The 19411-nt window shown below is 38.4% G+C and overlaps 1 protein-coding gene across 2 annotated transcripts in view; it reads left to right on the plus strand.

The window, feature by feature from the left end:
• Positions 1 to 19411, plus strand: part of MEGF10 (multiple EGF like domains 10) — a 96278-nt gene that overhangs the window by 70690 nt on the left and 6177 nt on the right. Inside the window, exons 14-24 of one of the 2 annotated variants that reach the window (XM_042866268.1) lie at positions 3647 to 3793; positions 6785 to 6919; positions 7308 to 7436; positions 9407 to 9535; positions 10908 to 11036; positions 13155 to 13283; positions 14202 to 14438; positions 15692 to 15819; positions 15981 to 16104; positions 17986 to 18030; positions 18676 to 18882. In XM_042866268.1, coding sequence (XP_042722202.1) covers positions 3647 to 3793; positions 6785 to 6919; positions 7308 to 7436; positions 9407 to 9535; positions 10908 to 11036; positions 13155 to 13283; positions 14202 to 14438; positions 15692 to 15819; positions 15981 to 16104; positions 17986 to 18030; positions 18676 to 18882 — 1539 coding nt within the window. The remainder of the gene's footprint in view (positions 1 to 3646; positions 3794 to 6784; positions 6920 to 7307; positions 7437 to 9406; positions 9536 to 10907; positions 11037 to 13154; positions 13284 to 14201; positions 14439 to 15691; positions 15820 to 15980; positions 16105 to 17985; positions 18031 to 18675; positions 18883 to 19411) is intronic. The other variant, XM_042866269.1, reaches the window with a different exon arrangement.

The following is a 19411-nucleotide window of genomic DNA, read 5'->3' on the forward strand; positions in this document are numbered from 1 at the left end:
GGCTCGATCTTGTTTATACTGTGTATTAAGTTCAGTTCTGAACAATGGAAAGTAAGGCACTGTCCAAATAAGGTTTAATTTTGAGGCTATCCTTGAAAATTCCATGTGTTGTGAAGATAAATTGTGTAGCAAATATATGAAAAAAAAAAGTCTTTACTTATTAATTTTTGATAACTTTTATCAGAGTAATCAAAACAAAATAACAAAGAAAATAACAGAAGTCCAATAACAGTTTACCTTGGAAGATCATAAGAAATAATTGTTGAATTTTGGATGCATCATTGAGTCTAAAAATATTAAAAATACAGTATGGAGAGTATGTAAACACTCTGCTAGCATGGGCAGAAACGTTCCTATCCTTAAATAATTGTTTTCTTTATTCATTCAATTACAGACGCTGGGGGAGTGCTGATTTAAACGTGGGGCCCCCGACATAAAGCACTGGATATAAAATGCATGAGCATTTCTTCAGAGCAGCTTAGCTGAAGTTTATCATGACCATTCAGCTATTGCCTAGCAACTTGTGAAGGCCATCAAAGAGTTCTTTGTCCATTGCTCTGGCAAAAACATTTCCTCACAGATATCCTTATCACTATTAAGATCAGCACAAAAACTGATCAAAACCAATTTTGTTGCATACAAAGTTAATACTCGCTTAATTTTGCAGCAATTGTAAGCCTGCTGATACCAGTGTTGTGAAAGCTGAGTCTAATCTTGTTTCCAGCTTCTTGTAAAAGTGTTGTTTTCTTCTCCTTCATTTCTAACTTTTCTGTAAAAACACAGCATGTAAAGCATCAGATTTTGTGAAATTCTCATTTTACTTTTCAACTTTTAATATTTCTGACCTATTCTTTTTCAAAAATATTTATATTTAATATTGTGAAAATGTGAAACTCAGTTTCCCATTTATCTTGTCTTACTTATCTAATTATGAGCTATTGAGTGAGGCTTAAAAATATTTTTATTAACAGAGAGGTAGTAAGTCACTGAATCAATTTCTATTTCCTCTCTGCTACTTATCATTCTTAACACTCTTGGACACGGAAGTGCAATTGATTTTGTTTATGATCAGCAGCAAATATAATAAAATTGCTTTTATAGTGAAATAGACGTCATAATCAGCACTCTTTCAGTACACTAAATTGTCATAACTGTTATTCAGTGATGTGCTTTTGCTGAGCAGGGGGATTTCATATCGACCACCTCCTCGTATGTGCTGAAAAGGGGGAACAAGAGGTAAATTTTAGTTTCCCAAATGGATAATTTTCCCTGATGTGTACTGGAGAAACTTGTTTCTTTTTTATTTTTAATAGTGCTGCTTCGCTCTTGTAAGTCTTGTGGATCTGAGGAGTATGCATCCCTCGTCTTTTCTGTCCCAGTATGTCCAGTATCACTCTTTGACACCATGCTGTCATAAAGCATCCTCTGTGCACCGATCAAGACGATATAATTGAGCCTGGTGTTATTGTATGTCACTGGTCTGCATAACTGCACATAATGCACTCTGGTAACTCTTGGCAACCACTGACTTGTTAACAGTGACCATTGTATACTGAACACCACTGAAACTCATTAGGACTCCGTGAAAAATGTCTTTTCTCTATTGGGGTTCGCTGAGCAGAGCTCTGTATGATATGACAGATAACACTCAAGTGAACAGAATGTCAGGCTCAGCTCTGAAAGCCCCTGCATGTGTCAGCTTGTACTTTCACAGACACAAACCCAAGTTTTCAATTTGAGAGCCTCAAGCAGAGAAGTCCTAAGTGCCTGAAATAAGTGGTCTTGTTTCTAAAAAATGCAGTGATCTCATCCTGCTTGTGTGCATCAGCATCTCTCAGAATCAAACCCCTCTTTTATATCTGTTCATACACAAGTAGAGACTTCTATGAAAAAGCTGACCCAGATGCTGAGGAGCCAGCTTATCTCTCTGGCTCTCAAATGTAGTAGATAAAACCAGCAGAATGGCATTGCCTGTGCAAGCAAAAATGAAAAAGTTAGTCGTGGTGGAAGAGGGTTTCATTCTGGGGGGTTCCTTTCATTTGTCAGGTTGGTACTAACCAAGTAATCATTGGGCTCTGCTGTTCTACTGTCTCATGCTGGCTTCTAAAAATCAAGTATTTTCTCTCTTGCTAGCGGCAATTGGTGCAATCTGTTGAGCCACATATTTGATTATTCAAACTGTTGATTGTCTTGCAAAGAAACAGTTTGAGCGTCTGCAGCTTCACCTTTCCTCTAATTAGAGAGTTGGTCTTTGGATGTAGGCAGCATTACACAGCCCATGTCGTGGGGGTTGGGGAATTACCTCTGTGTCTGCCCTGTGCGTAAACAGCGTAATTATTTTTCAGTGTTGCTACAAACACTGCATTTTGCTCTTTAGACTTAAAGACTTTTTCTTGTCATATGTGAAACTGTTTTGCTTTATTAGAACTCTGGCAGCCCACGGACCTGTGATATATTTTTCTGGAAATACTTACACAGCAAGACATACTTGTGGTTGGATGTTGTCCACTTTTCCCTTAGCAAAGGGCTTCGTTCAGTAGAGGCGCTACAATAATACTTAATTGTTAATGCAAAGTACTGTAGACACAACACGGTCTGAGTTCCACAGCGGTGGTGCCTGCTGGCATGTAGCATGCAGCTTACTTTCTGAAGGCAGACAGCATTAGAAGGAACTAGGAGAGTTATATTTAACGTTTCTGTGCTGCAACAGGAAAAAAAAAAGTGATGAAGTGTGATTATAATGAGCGGTTTGCGTTACGGCATATGTATGGGGATTCACACTGGTGACTTCTAATCAATTTTTATGCCAGAAGTGGTTAGACAAAACTGACTGACCAGCATCCTTAACAGTGCTGCAGCTAAGCATTTTGGAATGCTCACGTGTTGTGTTTTGAAACTCTTTGTGTGCACTACATTTTTCCATTTGGTATGAGGCTTAGCGGTAATCAGCTCACTACTAATTAGAAATCATTCTGTGTTCTGAAGCCCATTATTACACAGAATTATCTCAGACCTTAAGAATTTTTACATTCAGGGGGAAAAGCTGCTGCAGTGCCTTTTGTCATGCGTTTCCCTAACACTAAATTTGAAAATAAGCTTTTGCTGTTTTAAAGCAGCCATTATGGAAGAAGCAAAAGCCATTATTTTGTTGCATTTGAATTACTTTCTACTTTCATTTCTCTATTGATACAGTCGGTGAAAGTGAGAGGAAAAAAAGAATTTTTATCCTGGAAAATGATTGAGCTCTTTATAATACCGAGGGACTTGCATTTGTCTTTTTAGGAGATCTTAAATTGCTAGTGGCAAGGAAGCCTGAAGGTAGCATCCCATGAAGCTCTTATGTTCCATGTGAACTGGCTATGGAAGTACTTGTTACAGAGCTCAGGATCAGCTTTTAAGTGCATCTAAAATTTTCTACTGCTAGAATGTAAAAGAAACTTACTACTCAGGGGCCTGGGGAATGTAGGCACAGAGATTCATGTCTACCTTATTCTTGTTCTATTCTCCTGACATTAGTGATATTTTCATAAACAGTTTTTGTTGTCACTGTTTTGAAAAATGAGTCCTCTGAGAACCAAAAGTTTAAAATAACTATGCAGAAAGCCTCTTTATGTTTTCGTGCTGACAATCTTGCTTATGGTTGCAGGTATACACTGTGACAGTGTGTGCGCTGAGGGACAGTGGGGACCAAATTGCTCACTGTCTTGCTACTGCAAAAATGGGGCATCATGCTCTCCAGATGATGGAATCTGTGAGTGTGCACCAGGATACCGAGGCACCACCTGTCAGAGAAGTAAGGACAAAGTAGAACTTTCTATAACCAAAACTGTATTGAAACGTGGAATGAGTAAGATATAATAACTCATTAGTTTTGTTAATTGCACTAGGAAATACAGTGCAGCAGTCCTTAATGGGGTCTTTCAATTGTAAAAATGTATGGATGCACAGAAGGGTGATCTGAAGTCAACAAATCTTTCCAAATAGAACTTCTTTTTGTGGTGTAACTGACACACCAGACGACTGTGCTGCCATTTAACAAAATCTGGTTAGGCTGGAGAGTTAGGCAGACAGGAGTCTGAGGAGATTCATCAAGAACAAGCGTGGGGTCCTGCACATGTGGATGAATAATCTCACACATCTGTGTCGATTCAGGGCTGAACTGCTGAAGAGGAGCTCTGCAGAAAAGGACCTGGGTGTCTCGGTGGACAGTAAGTTGGTCATGTGCCAGCAGTGTGCATTTGTGGCCAAGAACACTGATGGTATCCTGGGCTGCATTAAAAAGAGCCCCTCCTACTCTGCCCTGGTGAGGTCACATCAAGAGTACTGTGTCCAGTTCTGGGCTCCCCAGTTCAAGAAAGACAGGGAAATTCTAGAGAGAATCCAGTGGAGGGCCACGAAGATGGTTAGGAGCCTCAAGCATCTCCCATATGAGGAAAGACTGAGAGCCCTGTGACTTTTCAGCCTGGAGAAGAGAGGATGAAAGAGAAGCTGTCAGTGTTTATATATATATAATGAACAGGTGTCAAATGGATGGGGCCAAGCTCTTTTCAGTGGTATGCAGAAATAGAACGAGGGGCAACAGGCACAAACTGAAACAAAGTGTGTTTCATACAAACGTATGAAAGAACTTCATTACTGTTAGGGTGGCGTAGCACTGCAGCAGGCTGCCCAGAGAAGTTGTGGAGTCTCCTTCTCTGGAGATATTCAAGACCTGCCTGTCTCCTTTCCTATGCAACCTGCTGCAGGGAGTCTGCTCAAGCAGGAGATTGGACCTGATGATCTGCAGAGGTCTTTACCAACACTTGCAAAACTGTGATAACTATTTTATTCATGTTTTGTGCAGTGACATTGTTATGTTCATGACTTTTTGAGAAATAAATTAGGTAGGAGACTCAGCTCTAAGGTCAACATTTTTCAAATGCAATTGACAATTATTAATTTTATAATGCATATTTTGGCAGGTAAATAAAACATCTGTGAGTTTCAGAAGCTCAAAACTTTAGCTTTCCACTGAATCTGGTAGGAATCATTAGCATATCTACTGCCTTTTTAGGCTTTCATTTTGAAGCAGTGGTAAATGGCCAACGGCATCAGACGTAAGTAAAGGATAACACATTGAAAAATATGCTCCTATAAAATTTAAATGCTCCAAGAGAAGAGATGCAGATAGAATGAGGCAATTCATACTGATACAGGAAGGCAAAAATATGACATACAAGTATCTGCCCCCAGGAAAATCTGTGACAGCTTTTTAGCAGCTTAGCTTTCTTTACATAGTTGTAGTTTACATAGTTTACATAGTTGTAGTTCTATATGAAAGGTGCTCAGAGCAGAGAAATGCAAGTCCTCTGCAAATGGAAATAGCTGTACTTTGACATGGTCAAAAAGCAGGGAAAATAAGGCCAAGGTGTGATGCTCCTAGCTAGGGCCTCTCCAGAAGAGGTGGAAGAGAAAGAGGGTGTCATGAAGTTAGAATTACCAGAAGATAGGAGAATCAGAAGAAGATGAACAGTCCACAAATGGCAAGATTTCACACTGAAGAATGTTTGCCTTTGGTACCATCAAATCCCACATCAGTAGAGCATTAGAGTTCCTTAAGGATTTCTAACTAAGCTCAGTAATTATTCTCACTATCTAATCTGTATAGACCTTACAGTTAATCAGATAACCCAAAGGTAGAGTAAATATAAGACTACTTATACGTATATGAGGTATTCCTCGTGTTTTGGAACTATGCTTAAAACCAGGACAAACAGCTTCCATGCCTCTGGTGGCCCCCAGAGCCCTTCTCTGATGCATGGTCTGAAGGCTGGAAAGACAAAGGTCATATGGATAATTTGGACTCCAATCAGAAAGTGCCTTTTCAGTAAACAGGAAGACCATTTGGCTCTGTTCCACTTGGAAAAGTCAATCTCTCGGGAGAGATCTGGCCACATAACTTGTATCAAGTGTATAACTGAAAGACTTGAATGAATCTGAAATATTGAAAAGGTTCCGAGTTTTTGTCAGTGCTGATTGCTGCCGTGCAACAGCTATTTCTCTTGATGAATCACATAATAGTTTACCAGGAAAAAAAAAAAAAAAAAGGTGAGAAGGAATTAGAGCAACCGAGGAAACAATTTTATGCAAAAGTCTTTTTTATTTTTCTTTGTTTTTCTCTTTTAAAATAAATTTTAAGTGCTTTTGGCTAGAGAATTAATAAAACTCTGTATTTCTAATAGCAAGGTCTTTTAGAATTAGCTGATGTGCAGTTTGTACCATTTAATGACTACAATGAATAACTAAGTGAAAGGATGGCCAGAAAACATTTGCACATTTTTCTCAGTGAAGTGATGGCAATTTGTCTATCAAGTTAGGAAACATGGAAGTCAAGGTTTAAGATGATTGTACTCATCTGTTGATAAAACTAAATCTGTTTTTAAAGTTCTTCAAGTATACATTAAAGGATATTCACATTCATGTATGTAGAGAACATATCACATATGGACAAATATGTACACATATGAAGTACACATGCATTTCAAACATAACACAAGTGAAATGTGGCCTGACAAGTTACAGAATGTTAAATATGTAGTTACTGATTAGAGCACAGTAAGCTCCTGAGAAAGATGAGAAAATCTTACATGAAGGCACAGCGCTGAGCTGTATGAATACTAACAACCACTGCTGCAACCCTTGCATATTTAGAAAGCAGAGCTAATTGGTAGTTAGGAACAAGTGCATTGAAGAACTCTCGTAGAAAGTGCAGGAATCAATGATAGTTTGTCCTTTCTCATTCCAGTTTGTTCCCCTGGGTTTTACGGACACCGGTGCAGCCAGACATGCCCACAGTGTGTACACAGCAGTGGCCCCTGCCACCATATTACTGGATTATGTGACTGTTTACCTGGATTTACTGGAGCCCTGTGTAATGAAGGTACAACCTATAGTAAAGACTCTGTGGGATGCAGAGACCAAGCACTGTAATAATTCTCATTCTGTCTACTGAAAGTATAAGGACAAAAATGCTACATGCAGCGGTATGTGCAGTTTATAAATGTAGAATCTTAAGCAGTTTTTAAGCTCTTTAAAATTTGATCCTTAAGTACAAAAAAATACCTTTCTCCAGAACAGTACCATATTCTTATATACAGTACTTGAATAACAAGTATGTATTATGGGCTTATCAGATTTCATAACGTGTCACTGTACTATTGTACTACGAATAACTTTACTTAATCCAAACATAAATTCATTATTCTTGAACTAATAAAAATATATTATGCTGATTGTTCAGTAATTCTAATACTGAAATTTGTTCTCAGTATGTCCCAGTGGCAGATTTGGCAAGAACTGCATTGGAATATGCACCTGCACAAATAATGGAACATGCAACCCTATTGACAGATCCTGTCAATGTTATCCTGGGTGGATTGGTAGTGACTGCTCTCAGCGTAAGGATCAGCATTTTTCCCTTTATTTTTAATTAAAGATTTATCTGTGTAAATTAATTAAAAGTTTATCTGTGCAAATCCTCTATTTGTTGCTAAACAAATACCATGTAAGCCAGAAATTAGGATTTATTTTTTCTACAGAAGAATCTGATCTATAATATCTCTATCTAGTTGTCTCAGAAAGGCAGTGTTAAAAGGTAAGTGGCAGTGCTCACAGGTTGTAGCAAGGGCAACTCTAACTGAATTCATTAAGAAAATTCCTTGGTGTGAGTGGTCAAGCACAGCAACAACCCAGAGAGGCTCTGAAGTCCTCACCCTGAAAGAGTCTGAAATTCTCATTGTTGAAAGTGGTTAGAGTATGATATTGCATTAGATGATGCCAGAGGTCTCTTCCAACATAACACAGTCTATGACCAGATTAATCTTGACTGGATAGAGGGTTCATAAGCTGTTTCCTTGTCTGTGCAACTATTAGCCATGTCCCAGTAGTGTTGTGTACATCTCATGGTTTATATCCTTAGGACAGCCATATGAATATCTGTGGTATTTAAAAGAACCAAGCAACAACAACAACAAAAAAACCCTAAAACCGACAACAAACTAGCATTGCATAGACAGCTAAAAGCAAGGCTTAGAACAAAGCCAACGTTTTCTCTGTCAAGTTTGTATACTTGTCAGTGGGAATGTCCTGGGTCCTCTTCAGATGAAGAATTCTTCTTCATGCTACCAATAAATCATCTACTATAATTTACTAAGTACTTTTCATTAGATATTTTATTTCTCCCTTTATAAATATGTTTGAAAGATAAGCATTTTTAGCATCGTTCTATCTTACTTTATCTGGATATAGTCTTATTACGTTAAAATCAGTGAAGACTTAGTTACCTGCTTGAAAAGAAGAGCTGGACCCTAATTTTCTTATGCTTCATTGAGTTATGTTATTAAATAACTAGGCATTCTTCAGATGCCTTCCTTGATCTATGCAAACCACTAATGACAAGAAAGTAATATCTGAAGCAAAATTCTTAGAGGAACAGTATCTTATTCTGTCAGGTACCAAAATCCAGAGTCTGCAGCACATGCATGCAAAAATTTCAATCAAACAATTTTTTTATGAAGAAAAGAAACTGTATAGGACTTCAATATATCAACATTTAAAAGATACTGTGCTGGGATTTCCAGGGAAGTGTGTTCCTAATAATATGCCTCATAGATTTACAGCATTCATGGTTTGATTGGCCTAAATTATGGCCTAAATATCTGTACCAGAACACCTTTGCTGGTTAAATTCTGAGAAGAGTTTAGCATCTACAACTCAGTATGATACCAAAATAAATGTGGGGCCCAAACCTGTGGAAGACGGTAGCAAGACAGCTCTGTTTTTTATGGTAAAATAAGTAGGTACTTGGTAGAGTGTCCAAAATGAGGATATTTAGGAGATAGAGACGTAGTTACTGAGTCAGTAGCAAGAAAATGGTATTAGCAGTATGCGTGGGTGTGACTGTTGAGGCTGGGCTCATGGACTAAGACAGAGGCTTTGTATGAAAGCCTTTCACTCACATGTAAAATAATCATTTCATTAATTTCTTTTGGAATTAGTGAATTTTTTGTAACTTCTAACCTTGCACCTGTGTGTGATTTAAGTTCTTTCTTGGGTGACCACTAATTTCAGATGATCAACAATCATAAAATAGGCCAACGAGCATATGTTGTTCTTAGAACACCCTTTACTTTTAGTAATGTTCTGACATGAAGAAAATTTTCTTCTCTGCTATCTCAATAGTCACTGGCATTTTTTAATCACTTCGCTATTTTAATAGCAGTACCTAGTATCAAATTCATTCATCATAACATTTTCAAAACAATCAGCAAAACTGTATCGATTGATAGAAATATAAACCAGCTCTCCAGCCATGAGTACTGAAGATTTTTGTCTCTTGTGACTGATTACTTGCTCTGCATTTTTTCAGCTTGCCCACCTTCTCACTGGGGACCAAACTGCATCCACACATGCAACTGCCATAATGGAGCATACTGCAGTGCCTACGATGGAGAGTGCAAATGTACCCCAGGATGGACTGGCCTTTACTGTACACAACGTAAGTATCCTAACTGTCTGTTCACAGTCTTATAGGTCTAAAAATCAGTGGCAGAATTTCCTTCAGTACTTTCACACTTTATTCCTCAGTTTATCCACCTGCTGCTGAACCTTTTTGACTCAGAAATGCAGTCTCTATGGTTGCAGGGGAAGCCCCTATAAAAGCAGTGGCAGAGTGCCATTGCATTTGGGCTCTCTTTAAGGCCTTCTTCAGAGCAAACAATATTTGGCCACAGGCAGATATCCCAATGTAAGATATCCCTGTCATGTGCACATGCACATTCTGACATTCAGGTGCTACTACTACAGATGCATGTTTATGGCTGCAGACCGTAGCATAGTTGCTATTAGCTGTGCAAGTGTTCCTTATCAGGAAGGGTGATGGCTTCATGTTAATTGTTTCCCTCTCCATAACCTCCCTAATAATATTTTAACTTTGGAGACGCAACAGTTAACATAACAACATAGCACAATTGCTGGCAGAAGCCATGGTAGTAGCTTCTGACTTATCTTTGGCTGTGATAGATGTCTTTGCAGATGCAGTTACAAGCAGTGCAGTCACTGAGTCTAGCTGAGTGGCACAGACTATCTGCTTGATGACATTTCATATGACATTTGAGAGGGAAACATTAGATATCAATAAAGTCATCTTCTTTATCATTAATAGTTATATCTATGGCTTCAGGCTGATTTATCTTCAATACAGGCACCCCTACTTTCTGCTATCTGGGCAAAACCGTTATTTTTAAACTAAGGACTGTTTTCCATTCAGTGTCTAAATGCATGTTTTTCATTAAATCAGAAATTACGTTTTTCCGCAGAATAACTTCATAGTGGCAGGAAGGAACACATGCATTATAGTGCCATATGGATTCAGCTCTGGAAGACGTTCAATTTTGGTTCATTGTCAGCTATCGTGGTTATTTTGCTTCCTGCTGGTGAATAATGATCTCTTAGCAGCGATATGTCTTTGTCACATTGAAATGGTATCTTTGTGAGGAGCTGTGTTACAATTTGTTATTATTTTTATTCTTGTATGCCTCAACATGAGCTGTGAACACTGGATAACGTGTCCAAAGGTTCACTCATCACTAAACAGACTCCCTTTTCTGGTTCACAAAGTTCCCTCTTTCTCCTTAAAGCATGCAGTCCTTCTTGCTACCTTTTTCTGATTGTCTGCTATTTTCACAATTTGCAATCTCATTTTTATGTACTTGCTGCCCAGTATTTTAAATCCCTTAAAACAGGGCAGGTCTTCACCCGTTGTGTTTACAGATAGTCACACTGAAATGACTTTTCAATAATCGGAATATTTGAATTTTATTTCTGGAGCACCCGTCACTCCTTTTTCTCTCCCTCTCCTTGTATTGCAGGATGTCCCCTTGGATTTTATGGGAAGGACTGTGCACTGATATGCCAGTGCAAGAACGGAGCCGACTGTGACCACATCAGTGGGCAGTGCACCTGCCGCACAGGATTCATGGGGAAGCACTGTGAGCAGAGTGAGTAGGAGCCCCGGTTTGTCTTGATAAAAAATACCAAACCCTGAGGCTGAGCTTCTGTTGTTTTAGCTGGCATTGTGATGCAATCTCTTGGCTTCAGTGGGCATTTTAACTGGGCAGGAGCTTTGGGAGTCAGACCTGGGCCTTTTCTAAATAGATAAATCGCAGAATTAATACCTATTAAGACTGATTATGATAGTGGTGCTTGTTTCTTTCAATTTGTAGGAATATTTGAGAGGCATCTGTAATACATAATGCATAATTTAAAAAACTGACAGTTCTGAATGTAAAAGTAACAAATGAATCTGAGTGATAGTCATTAGCATAAAGCACAGTGAAAATTATTAGGTGGAAAACTAAAAGATAAGTAGTACCACATAAATCCTAGTGGATACAGTTAATCTTTGGAATGTGTCTTTACACTCAAGTGGATTATAAAAGCATAACAAATGGTATTTTATTTTCTTACATGCGTGATTCTTTACCCGAGAAAAATTAAGATTAACACCACTGACATCAACTGTAGTATAATGTGCAACATTAAAAGAATAATCAAGCTCATAAGCACAGAACTCTATCAATCTAGCTCTAGCTAATGTAACAGAGTGAGTGGCGGTCCAATATTTCAGGCATCATTGCAATGCAAAGCAACCCATTGAACACAAGTCCTACGTATGCTTATTTTACTTAATTACTGTTTGGAAGGTTTAAATTTGTGCTTGGGATCAGCACTGTGCACAGGACTTTTTGATAGGTAAAGGAGAGTAATTATCTACAACACCTGTCACACTTGGCACTACTGTAACTGAAAGGAGAGGAGGTTACTATGTGCTGAACTATAGACACACTTAATTCCCTCAGCAGTAAGCCTAGTTCCAGCTTCAAGAAGTGTTATGTAGACAAGGACAGCTGCGGTAGATCTGCTAAAAATAAGGAAAGAAAAATACAACTACAATAAGATATGAAAATTTTGGAAGTGTGTTTATTTCAGTGAAATAATAACTGGCGCTGTGTAATTATTAGTTTTTAAACCTTATTCTACTTTGATGATGTAAGATGTTTCACTTCAAAAGCGGAGTAATGTTTGGGAAAAGAGAAAGATTTTAAGAGCATCATAAGTGTCATCATATCAAAATGTTATTTTGAATCTTATAAAAATATTATTTGAATACTTTGGCAAGACTGCCAGTATTACATAGATTTTATATTTATCCCATAATTTGGTAATAATGATTATATTAATTTTTCAACAGTATTAAGTTACATGTTCTTACATTTGTGAATTGGAACTTCAGTTTTAAAAATTGACTTTTCATTTCAGTTCAGCCATTGAGTTCACTAGTTCTAATCTGCCCAGGGAGGTGGTGGAGTCTCCTTCTCTGGAGATGTTCAAGACCTGCCTGGATGCCTACCTGTGCGACCTGCTGTAGGGAACCTGCTTTGGCAGGGGGGTTGGACTCGGTGATCTCTGGAGGTCCCTTCCAACCCCTACAATTCTGTGATTCTGTGATTCTGTGAATGTAATCAAGTGAAAGAGAAGGTATATTGAACATGAAATTACATGTTTATCTGCATTTATCAAGACTGCAAGAAGGTTCTCTGGCATCTATATCCCCATGAATTATTATAAACCAGGAATACATAAAAGATTATGTAGACGAACAAATTAATGCCTTTACAAAATTCCTGAGAGACTGAGAAAGTTGAGTGTCAGAAGGAGGAATACCGCCCTTCCTGAAACCATCAGTACTACATTAATATAAGAATCTACCTGTAACAGAGATGGGCATACAAAAGAAGTAATTATTATCAGTGTATGATAATTTAAATGCAGTTTCTTTCTCCCTCTAAATATGCGCATGTGTATACATGCACAGACAAATGCAGAGGTCCTCTTAAGGAAATCTTTCTAGTGTATGTGTATCACTGATAAGACATTGCCATCTGCTGGCCATATACACAGACATACATGGTCAGACAGAAGCAACTGGTAGCAGGTACAGTGCTAGGTCCGTAATGTACCACTAGGTGCAGTGCTGTAGGTCTGTCACACTGAAACATTCCAGAAGCACTAACTACATCTGCTTTTTCTTTGTCCTTGTGTCTCATTTTGTACAGAATGCCCTCAAGGTACATATGGATATGGATGTCGGCAGATATGCGACTGTCTGAACAACTCAACCTGTGACCACATCACGGGAACATGTTACTGTAGCCCAGGCTGGAAAGGGGCCAGATGTGATCAAGGTAGAGCCTAGATGCAGTCAAATTACTATAACTGTTTGCTGTAAAACTTAGTCAACCTATTAGATGCCACTTATTGCCATTAAATTATTTTTATGTTCAGTATGTTTCAGTAGTCTGCTATTGAATTATAAATATTTAATAGATTTGTAAGTATTAGATACCTCAGAGATAGTTTATTGGATCAAAGCACTCAGGTGAAGATTGCATGAAATGTTTTACAGTGCTGCACTGTCCAAAGCTGCTGGTAGAGCGTATATTACTCTGTACTTTTGCCTACAAGATGTTCTCACTTTTTCAGCTCTTTCTGTGAATCATAAAGTCATAGCAATGGCTTGTGTTGGATGGGATCTCAAAGATCATCAAGTTCCAACTCCTCTGTCACAGGCAGGATTGCCAGTTGCTAGCATCTACTAGGCTGCCCAGGGCCCCATCCAACCTTAAACACCTCCAGGGACGGGGCATCCACAACCTGCCTAGACAGCCTGTTCCAGTACTTTACCACTCTCAGTACATTTAATCCAAAGCTCCCCCTTGTCCTGTCACTATCTACCCATGTAAAAAGCTGATTTTCCTCATGTTTACAAACTCCCTTTAAATACTGGAAGGCCACAGTGAGATCTCCCCACAGACTTCTCTTCTCTGACCTGAACAAGCCCAGTTCATTCACCCTGTCTTCCTAAGAGAGGAATTCCGGCCCTTGGATCATCTTTGTGGCCCTCCTCTGGACTTTCTCCAAAAAGATGAATGCTTGTCCTGAAGGCTAAGGTTGTTTTTGCATTGGTTTTGGATGTTGCTCTATTTTGGCATTATAAAATACAGTTAAAATTATCAGATACAGAAGTGAAATACCATCTTCTGCTCCTGACACATAAGCCTCTGAATTTATGCAATATATTTTCATTTCTATTTCTATTTCAGCTGGTGTAATTATAGTAGGAAACCTGAACAGTTTAAGCCGTACCAGTACTGCCATCCCTGCTGACTCCTACCAGATAGGGGCTATAGCAGGCATCATCATTCTTGTCCTGATTGTGCTGTTCCTGCTAGTGCTGTTCATCATTTACAGACATAAGCAAAAAGGGAAAGAAACAAATATGCCTGCAGTGACCTATACTCCGGCAATGAGGGTCATCAATGCAGATTACACCATTTCAGGTAAATGAGATTGGGAATAGATTTTTCCCTCTGCCTCTTGACTTTGAGTTTTCAGCCAAGTTCTGAAGGGGTTCTGCTCTTAAAAGGGCTTCAATGTGCATCTCATCCTTTTCCATCAGTGAGGGCTGCAGTGAGCAGGAAACTTTTTGTTCCTATAGAGTGTCTGAAAGTCTGCCTTGGAAGCCTACCTCGAAAGACAGACTGGGGAGGGTTTCCTTTTTTGGGAAGAGGAAGACTGCAATTCACTGCTCCCTATGGCCCTTTGCCAGCAGAACAGCACCTAGGATGACATGCTGGTGGTGAACCAGAACACCGGAATGCTGGAATGCAGTTGTAGGCTAGTGAGACCTTCCTGCTGCTGCCAGAGATGGTGTTCAGAGGGAGCATGCTCCAGCATCTGCAGCCATTTAATTTGTTGTGTATCACAGTCTTCGAATCTGTGCATTTAGTACTAGAAAGCTGGCATTCATTGGTAAAATATGTTAATTGCTGAATAAAGGATCACGTGACCATATACCTTGCTTTACTGTATTATGTTTTTCTGTGTTAACTAGTGGAAGTATAGGTTTTACTATTTCTCTGTGCCTAGCTTTAAACAGACTTGGAAAGTGTGAGAAAAGATGGTATCTGCTGAGACATTACATTTGATGCCAGCGGATAGAATGTGGAAAGACTGCTGTAGCTAGCTGTGGTTCTGTAAAAGGCAGAGAACAGAGCTGCTCAAGTCTGAGACAGATGAAGAGAAGGAGCAATGCTTCTGAAATAGAACGGGAGTTTTCAAGCTATGAAAATGCACATAAGTTGGCATTAAATGGATAAATGATAATGCAGGCAGTGCTTTTGCAAATAACTGTAAAGGAAATTGGCAAATAAAGAAGCTAGCAGAAGCAGTTGCTAGAGTAGAGAAGGATGTACCACCACAGGTAATGGTAGAGTATAAGCACAAAAAAAAAAAAAAGTTGCTGTAAAGTTTAGGGTAGAAGTGTCCATAATTAGAACAGTGCCATGATTACAGCTGCAAAAGACAGCAGGGGACCACATCTGAAAGACAGGTCAGACATTTGAGAATGCTCTCTGGGGAAGGAAGGACACAGCTGGTCTCTTACTGCCCTGTATCTCTCATTTATTCAGAGGTATGCCACATTTTTATTCAAGAAATGCTAGACCAGTTTCTGAAATCAGTGCAGCACTATGAAAAATGAGAAAGATACGATGCTTTATATTAAGTTGTTTGTTTTTCTTTTCCTTTTCAGAAACCATCCCTCATAGTAATGGTGGAAATGCTAACAGTCACTATTTCTCTAACCCCAGTTATCACACCCTAACACAGTGCACTACACCACCTCACGTCAACAACATGGACAGACTGACACTGGCAAAGGTAAAGCAGAAAAATTCTATGTAGGTTAGCCACTGAATTATGTAACTGCATTCCTTGTGTCTCTCATTGGATTTATTTTGCTTTGCTTGATTATTACCTGGTAGAATTCAGCAACCCCCATATTAGTTTCAGGTTCCATCATCTGTCTTTCTTTGATATAGGCAAAAAACAATCAGCTATTTGTGAACCTTAAAAATGTGGAACCTGGAAAGCGAGGCACCATCATGGACTACACTGGAACACTGCCTGCTGATTGGAAACACGGTGGCTACCTCAATGAGCTTGGTAAGAGAAAGGAAGAGAAAATATTAGTATGGGATAGAAAGCAGACATTTTCTTCGACGTAGAAAGTGTTCTTCAATCTCTGAGTATCAGAACTATCTGATTTGTGACACTACTAAATCTGTTTGTTATGCCAGGCTTGTCAGATTGTGTAAGGTTCAGGGTTGTGGGTTTGTCCTTCCTTTAAGCAATACTCTCAAAGATGAAAAAAATTTACTTATGAAGAACAGTCAATCAGGCTGATGTCCTGTGCAGATATGGTATGCAAAATATCTCTTTTTGTTAATATTAAAAAAAAAAATTATTAATAATTAGTGCCATAATACAAGGGTATTTTACAATAGGAGTCATCTTTGGCAAAATTTCAGATTCTTGATATATAAATTTGCATGTATATATATATATATATATATATATATATATATATATATATATATGTATATATATATATATGCCCACCATACAGAATCAATGCTTTAAAAAAGGTTTCTCACCATGTGAGCTTCCTATGCAAATTCTAGGAACATCATCTAAGTTAAGCCCCTGTTAGCCAAAACTCGGGGCATCTTCTTCTTTCTAAGAAGAAAAATTCCCAAGAACTGTTGAGTTATGGTATCTTGCTTTTATGCTGTCTCTTGACATCTTTTCATTCTTTCCCATTCTCCTAGATTTCATTGATCATGATCTCTGACCAGTAAAAATTTTGTAAGGGATTTTCAGTGCCAGTATAATTTAGAGTACCACTTCTGGTAGAGTACCTTCATTTCTGGTCCTTAGTAGTATTCAATTCTGGGAATCAGATCAATAGTGTGGAACCATAATTCTTCCTCCTGATCATCCCTGATACTTTTCATACCATAGCCGAGTCTCTAACCGAGACCTGGATTTTAGAAAAGGTTTTCAGTTGTAATTTTGCTCACCTTTAAATTTTCTTAGTTAAGAGTGTTTGTGCTAGCACGCTAAGCTATGTTCAACCTACTGCAGGGTACCATCAGTAATATACTGAGGACTGGAGGATGGGATGAGTAGCTTGGGTAACTGCAGGCTGGTGACCAGAACATTAGTCTTAGCAAAAACAGCTAAAATGAAAACTAATTAGTAAAATATGGGATAGGAATACAAGGTATTGTTTAAAGATTTCTCAAATAGTGTATTTCCATTCTTCAAAACTATTACTTTTGTTTATAGAGATACTATATAGGTGATTTGGGGCTTGTAAACTTTCTAGCGTAGAAAAGAAGGCTCTGAATGGATTAACAACTGGTTAAGTGTCAGGTCTTGGAAGAGAGTTGTCAGTCATTACTGACCATTGATGTTTATTATTAAGATTAATATTGAGATAAGTCTGCTTCAAGCAGAACGTGGCAAAGCTGCAGACCTAGATGCTACAAGTTTAGGCCATTCCCCCAGGTCAAGGAACTGTAACAAGATGACCTTGGACAACGCAGTGGGAGTGATTAACCTTGGAATTGTAATACTGAGAATTTGGAGTGAAAGTTCCATGCTCTTAGGGTTTCTGGTCAGACGGAGTGTTACTGCAGTAGGTATCGTGTACCGAAACAAAAAATATATTTAATCAAACAGTAAATACTAGTTTCACTGAGGAGTAGCTGCAGGAAATGTCATGGCCTGTGTCATATGTGATGTCCAAGTGATAATTTAATTGTCTCTTATGACCTTCCTTATTCAGGGAACTACTGAAAGAATGCAAGCAAATTGCAACAAGCATTTGTAATCCTTTGACTGGGCTTTTTCACAGTGCTTATAAGAGAATATTTCTGCTAAGCTAGAAATTAATCTCAAAGCTAATTTTAAAGCTGTAGAAGCTGTTATATAATCACTTTTATTTTAAATCTATTATGTTTTTTATATCATTTTTCTCAGGAGCTTTTGGACTTGATAGGGGATATTTGGGAAAATCTCTGAAAGGTGAGGTTTATTTTCTGATGCTTCTAGATGAAATGACATTGATATTCAGTTAACTCTTCTAAATCGTCTTTGGTTACAAGCCTGCAGCACCACAGTCTTCATGCTTACTGCAGGCATTTGGAAAGCTTCTCAAAGTAAATCTGAAACATGCTGAAACATGCTGCTGCCCTATGCTCCCAGCACCTCCTATCACCAAAGGGCTACAGGAGCTGGCAGCAGACAGCACCTGCCACAGCAATGGGACACTTGCAAAATTTCTGCACTATCAAAGGGACCAGGAACTTTAGGTATTTCTCATTTACGCAAACATATTTCATGGAATCTTCTGAGTTGGAAGGGATGCTTACACGCCATCTGGTCCAAATCCTGTACAATGTACAGGAACACCTACAGCTCCATCAGGTGCTCAGAGCCCATACAAGAGTGGAACAGTAGAGATGTTTTCACTAATTTCTTTATAATGATTTTAGAGTGTTATGTCTAGTTTAAATACTCATTTATAAGTAACTTTTTAAAGCTCAGAATTAAAGAACATCTGTACATTGGCAGAGCTTTGTAACAGTGAAAATGCATTTTGCTCTGTTTAGTAGCAAAATCTATCCTACGTAGAGTGCTTGAGAGAATAGTATGTTTTTCTTTTTTCAGATCTAGTTAAGAATTCGGAATACAATTTAAGTAATTGCTCCTTAAGCAGCTCTGAAAACCCATATGCCACTATAAAAGACCCACCGGCTCTTGTACCAAAAAGTTCAGAATGTGGATATGTTGAAATGAAGTCACCAGCACGCAGGGACTCCCCGTATGCTGAGATCGCCAGCTCTGCTTCAGCCAATAAGAACGTTTATGAAGTTGGTAAGTAGCAAATCTGCTTCCAGATTTTGAATGATTAAAATAGACAGCACAAGGCTCTTTTCCTTCCATTAAACTTAATGAAAACATATGAGAAAGCACACACAAAAAAATGATGGCTATCCAATTCCATTTTCTGCTCAAAAGCTGTAACAGCAAACTGATAAGTGATGTAATTCACATGACCATCATTTGAAGTATCTTCAGCTCTGTTCTATAACCTAGAGCTACCTCTGATTTTTCTTAGTTTGAAAGCCTTTCTGTAAAGAACAGCAGAACATATGCTTAGCATTTAACTGCAATATAATTCAACTCTGGATTAGGCTGGTAAATAATGAATACAGATAGATTTAAGTGTATGGGAGGGATAGACAAGGTCTGTTTCATGTCCTCAGTAAGAAAAATAAAGCATTTTCATCCATAGAAGTGGTATTTTACTAATACGGGTCCCATGTCATTGCTGTATTACTGATGCTAAAGAAAATTTTGGAATTCTGTGAACAGTTATTATCATAATGATCTTGGGACTGGA

This window comes from Lagopus leucura, unplaced genomic scaffold, assembly GCF_019238085.1.
Source record: "Lagopus leucura isolate 7727_CA_CO unplaced genomic scaffold, USGS_WTPT01 Super-Scaffold_810, whole genome shotgun sequence".
NCBI lineage: Eukaryota > Metazoa > Chordata > Aves > Galliformes > Phasianidae > Lagopus > Lagopus leucura.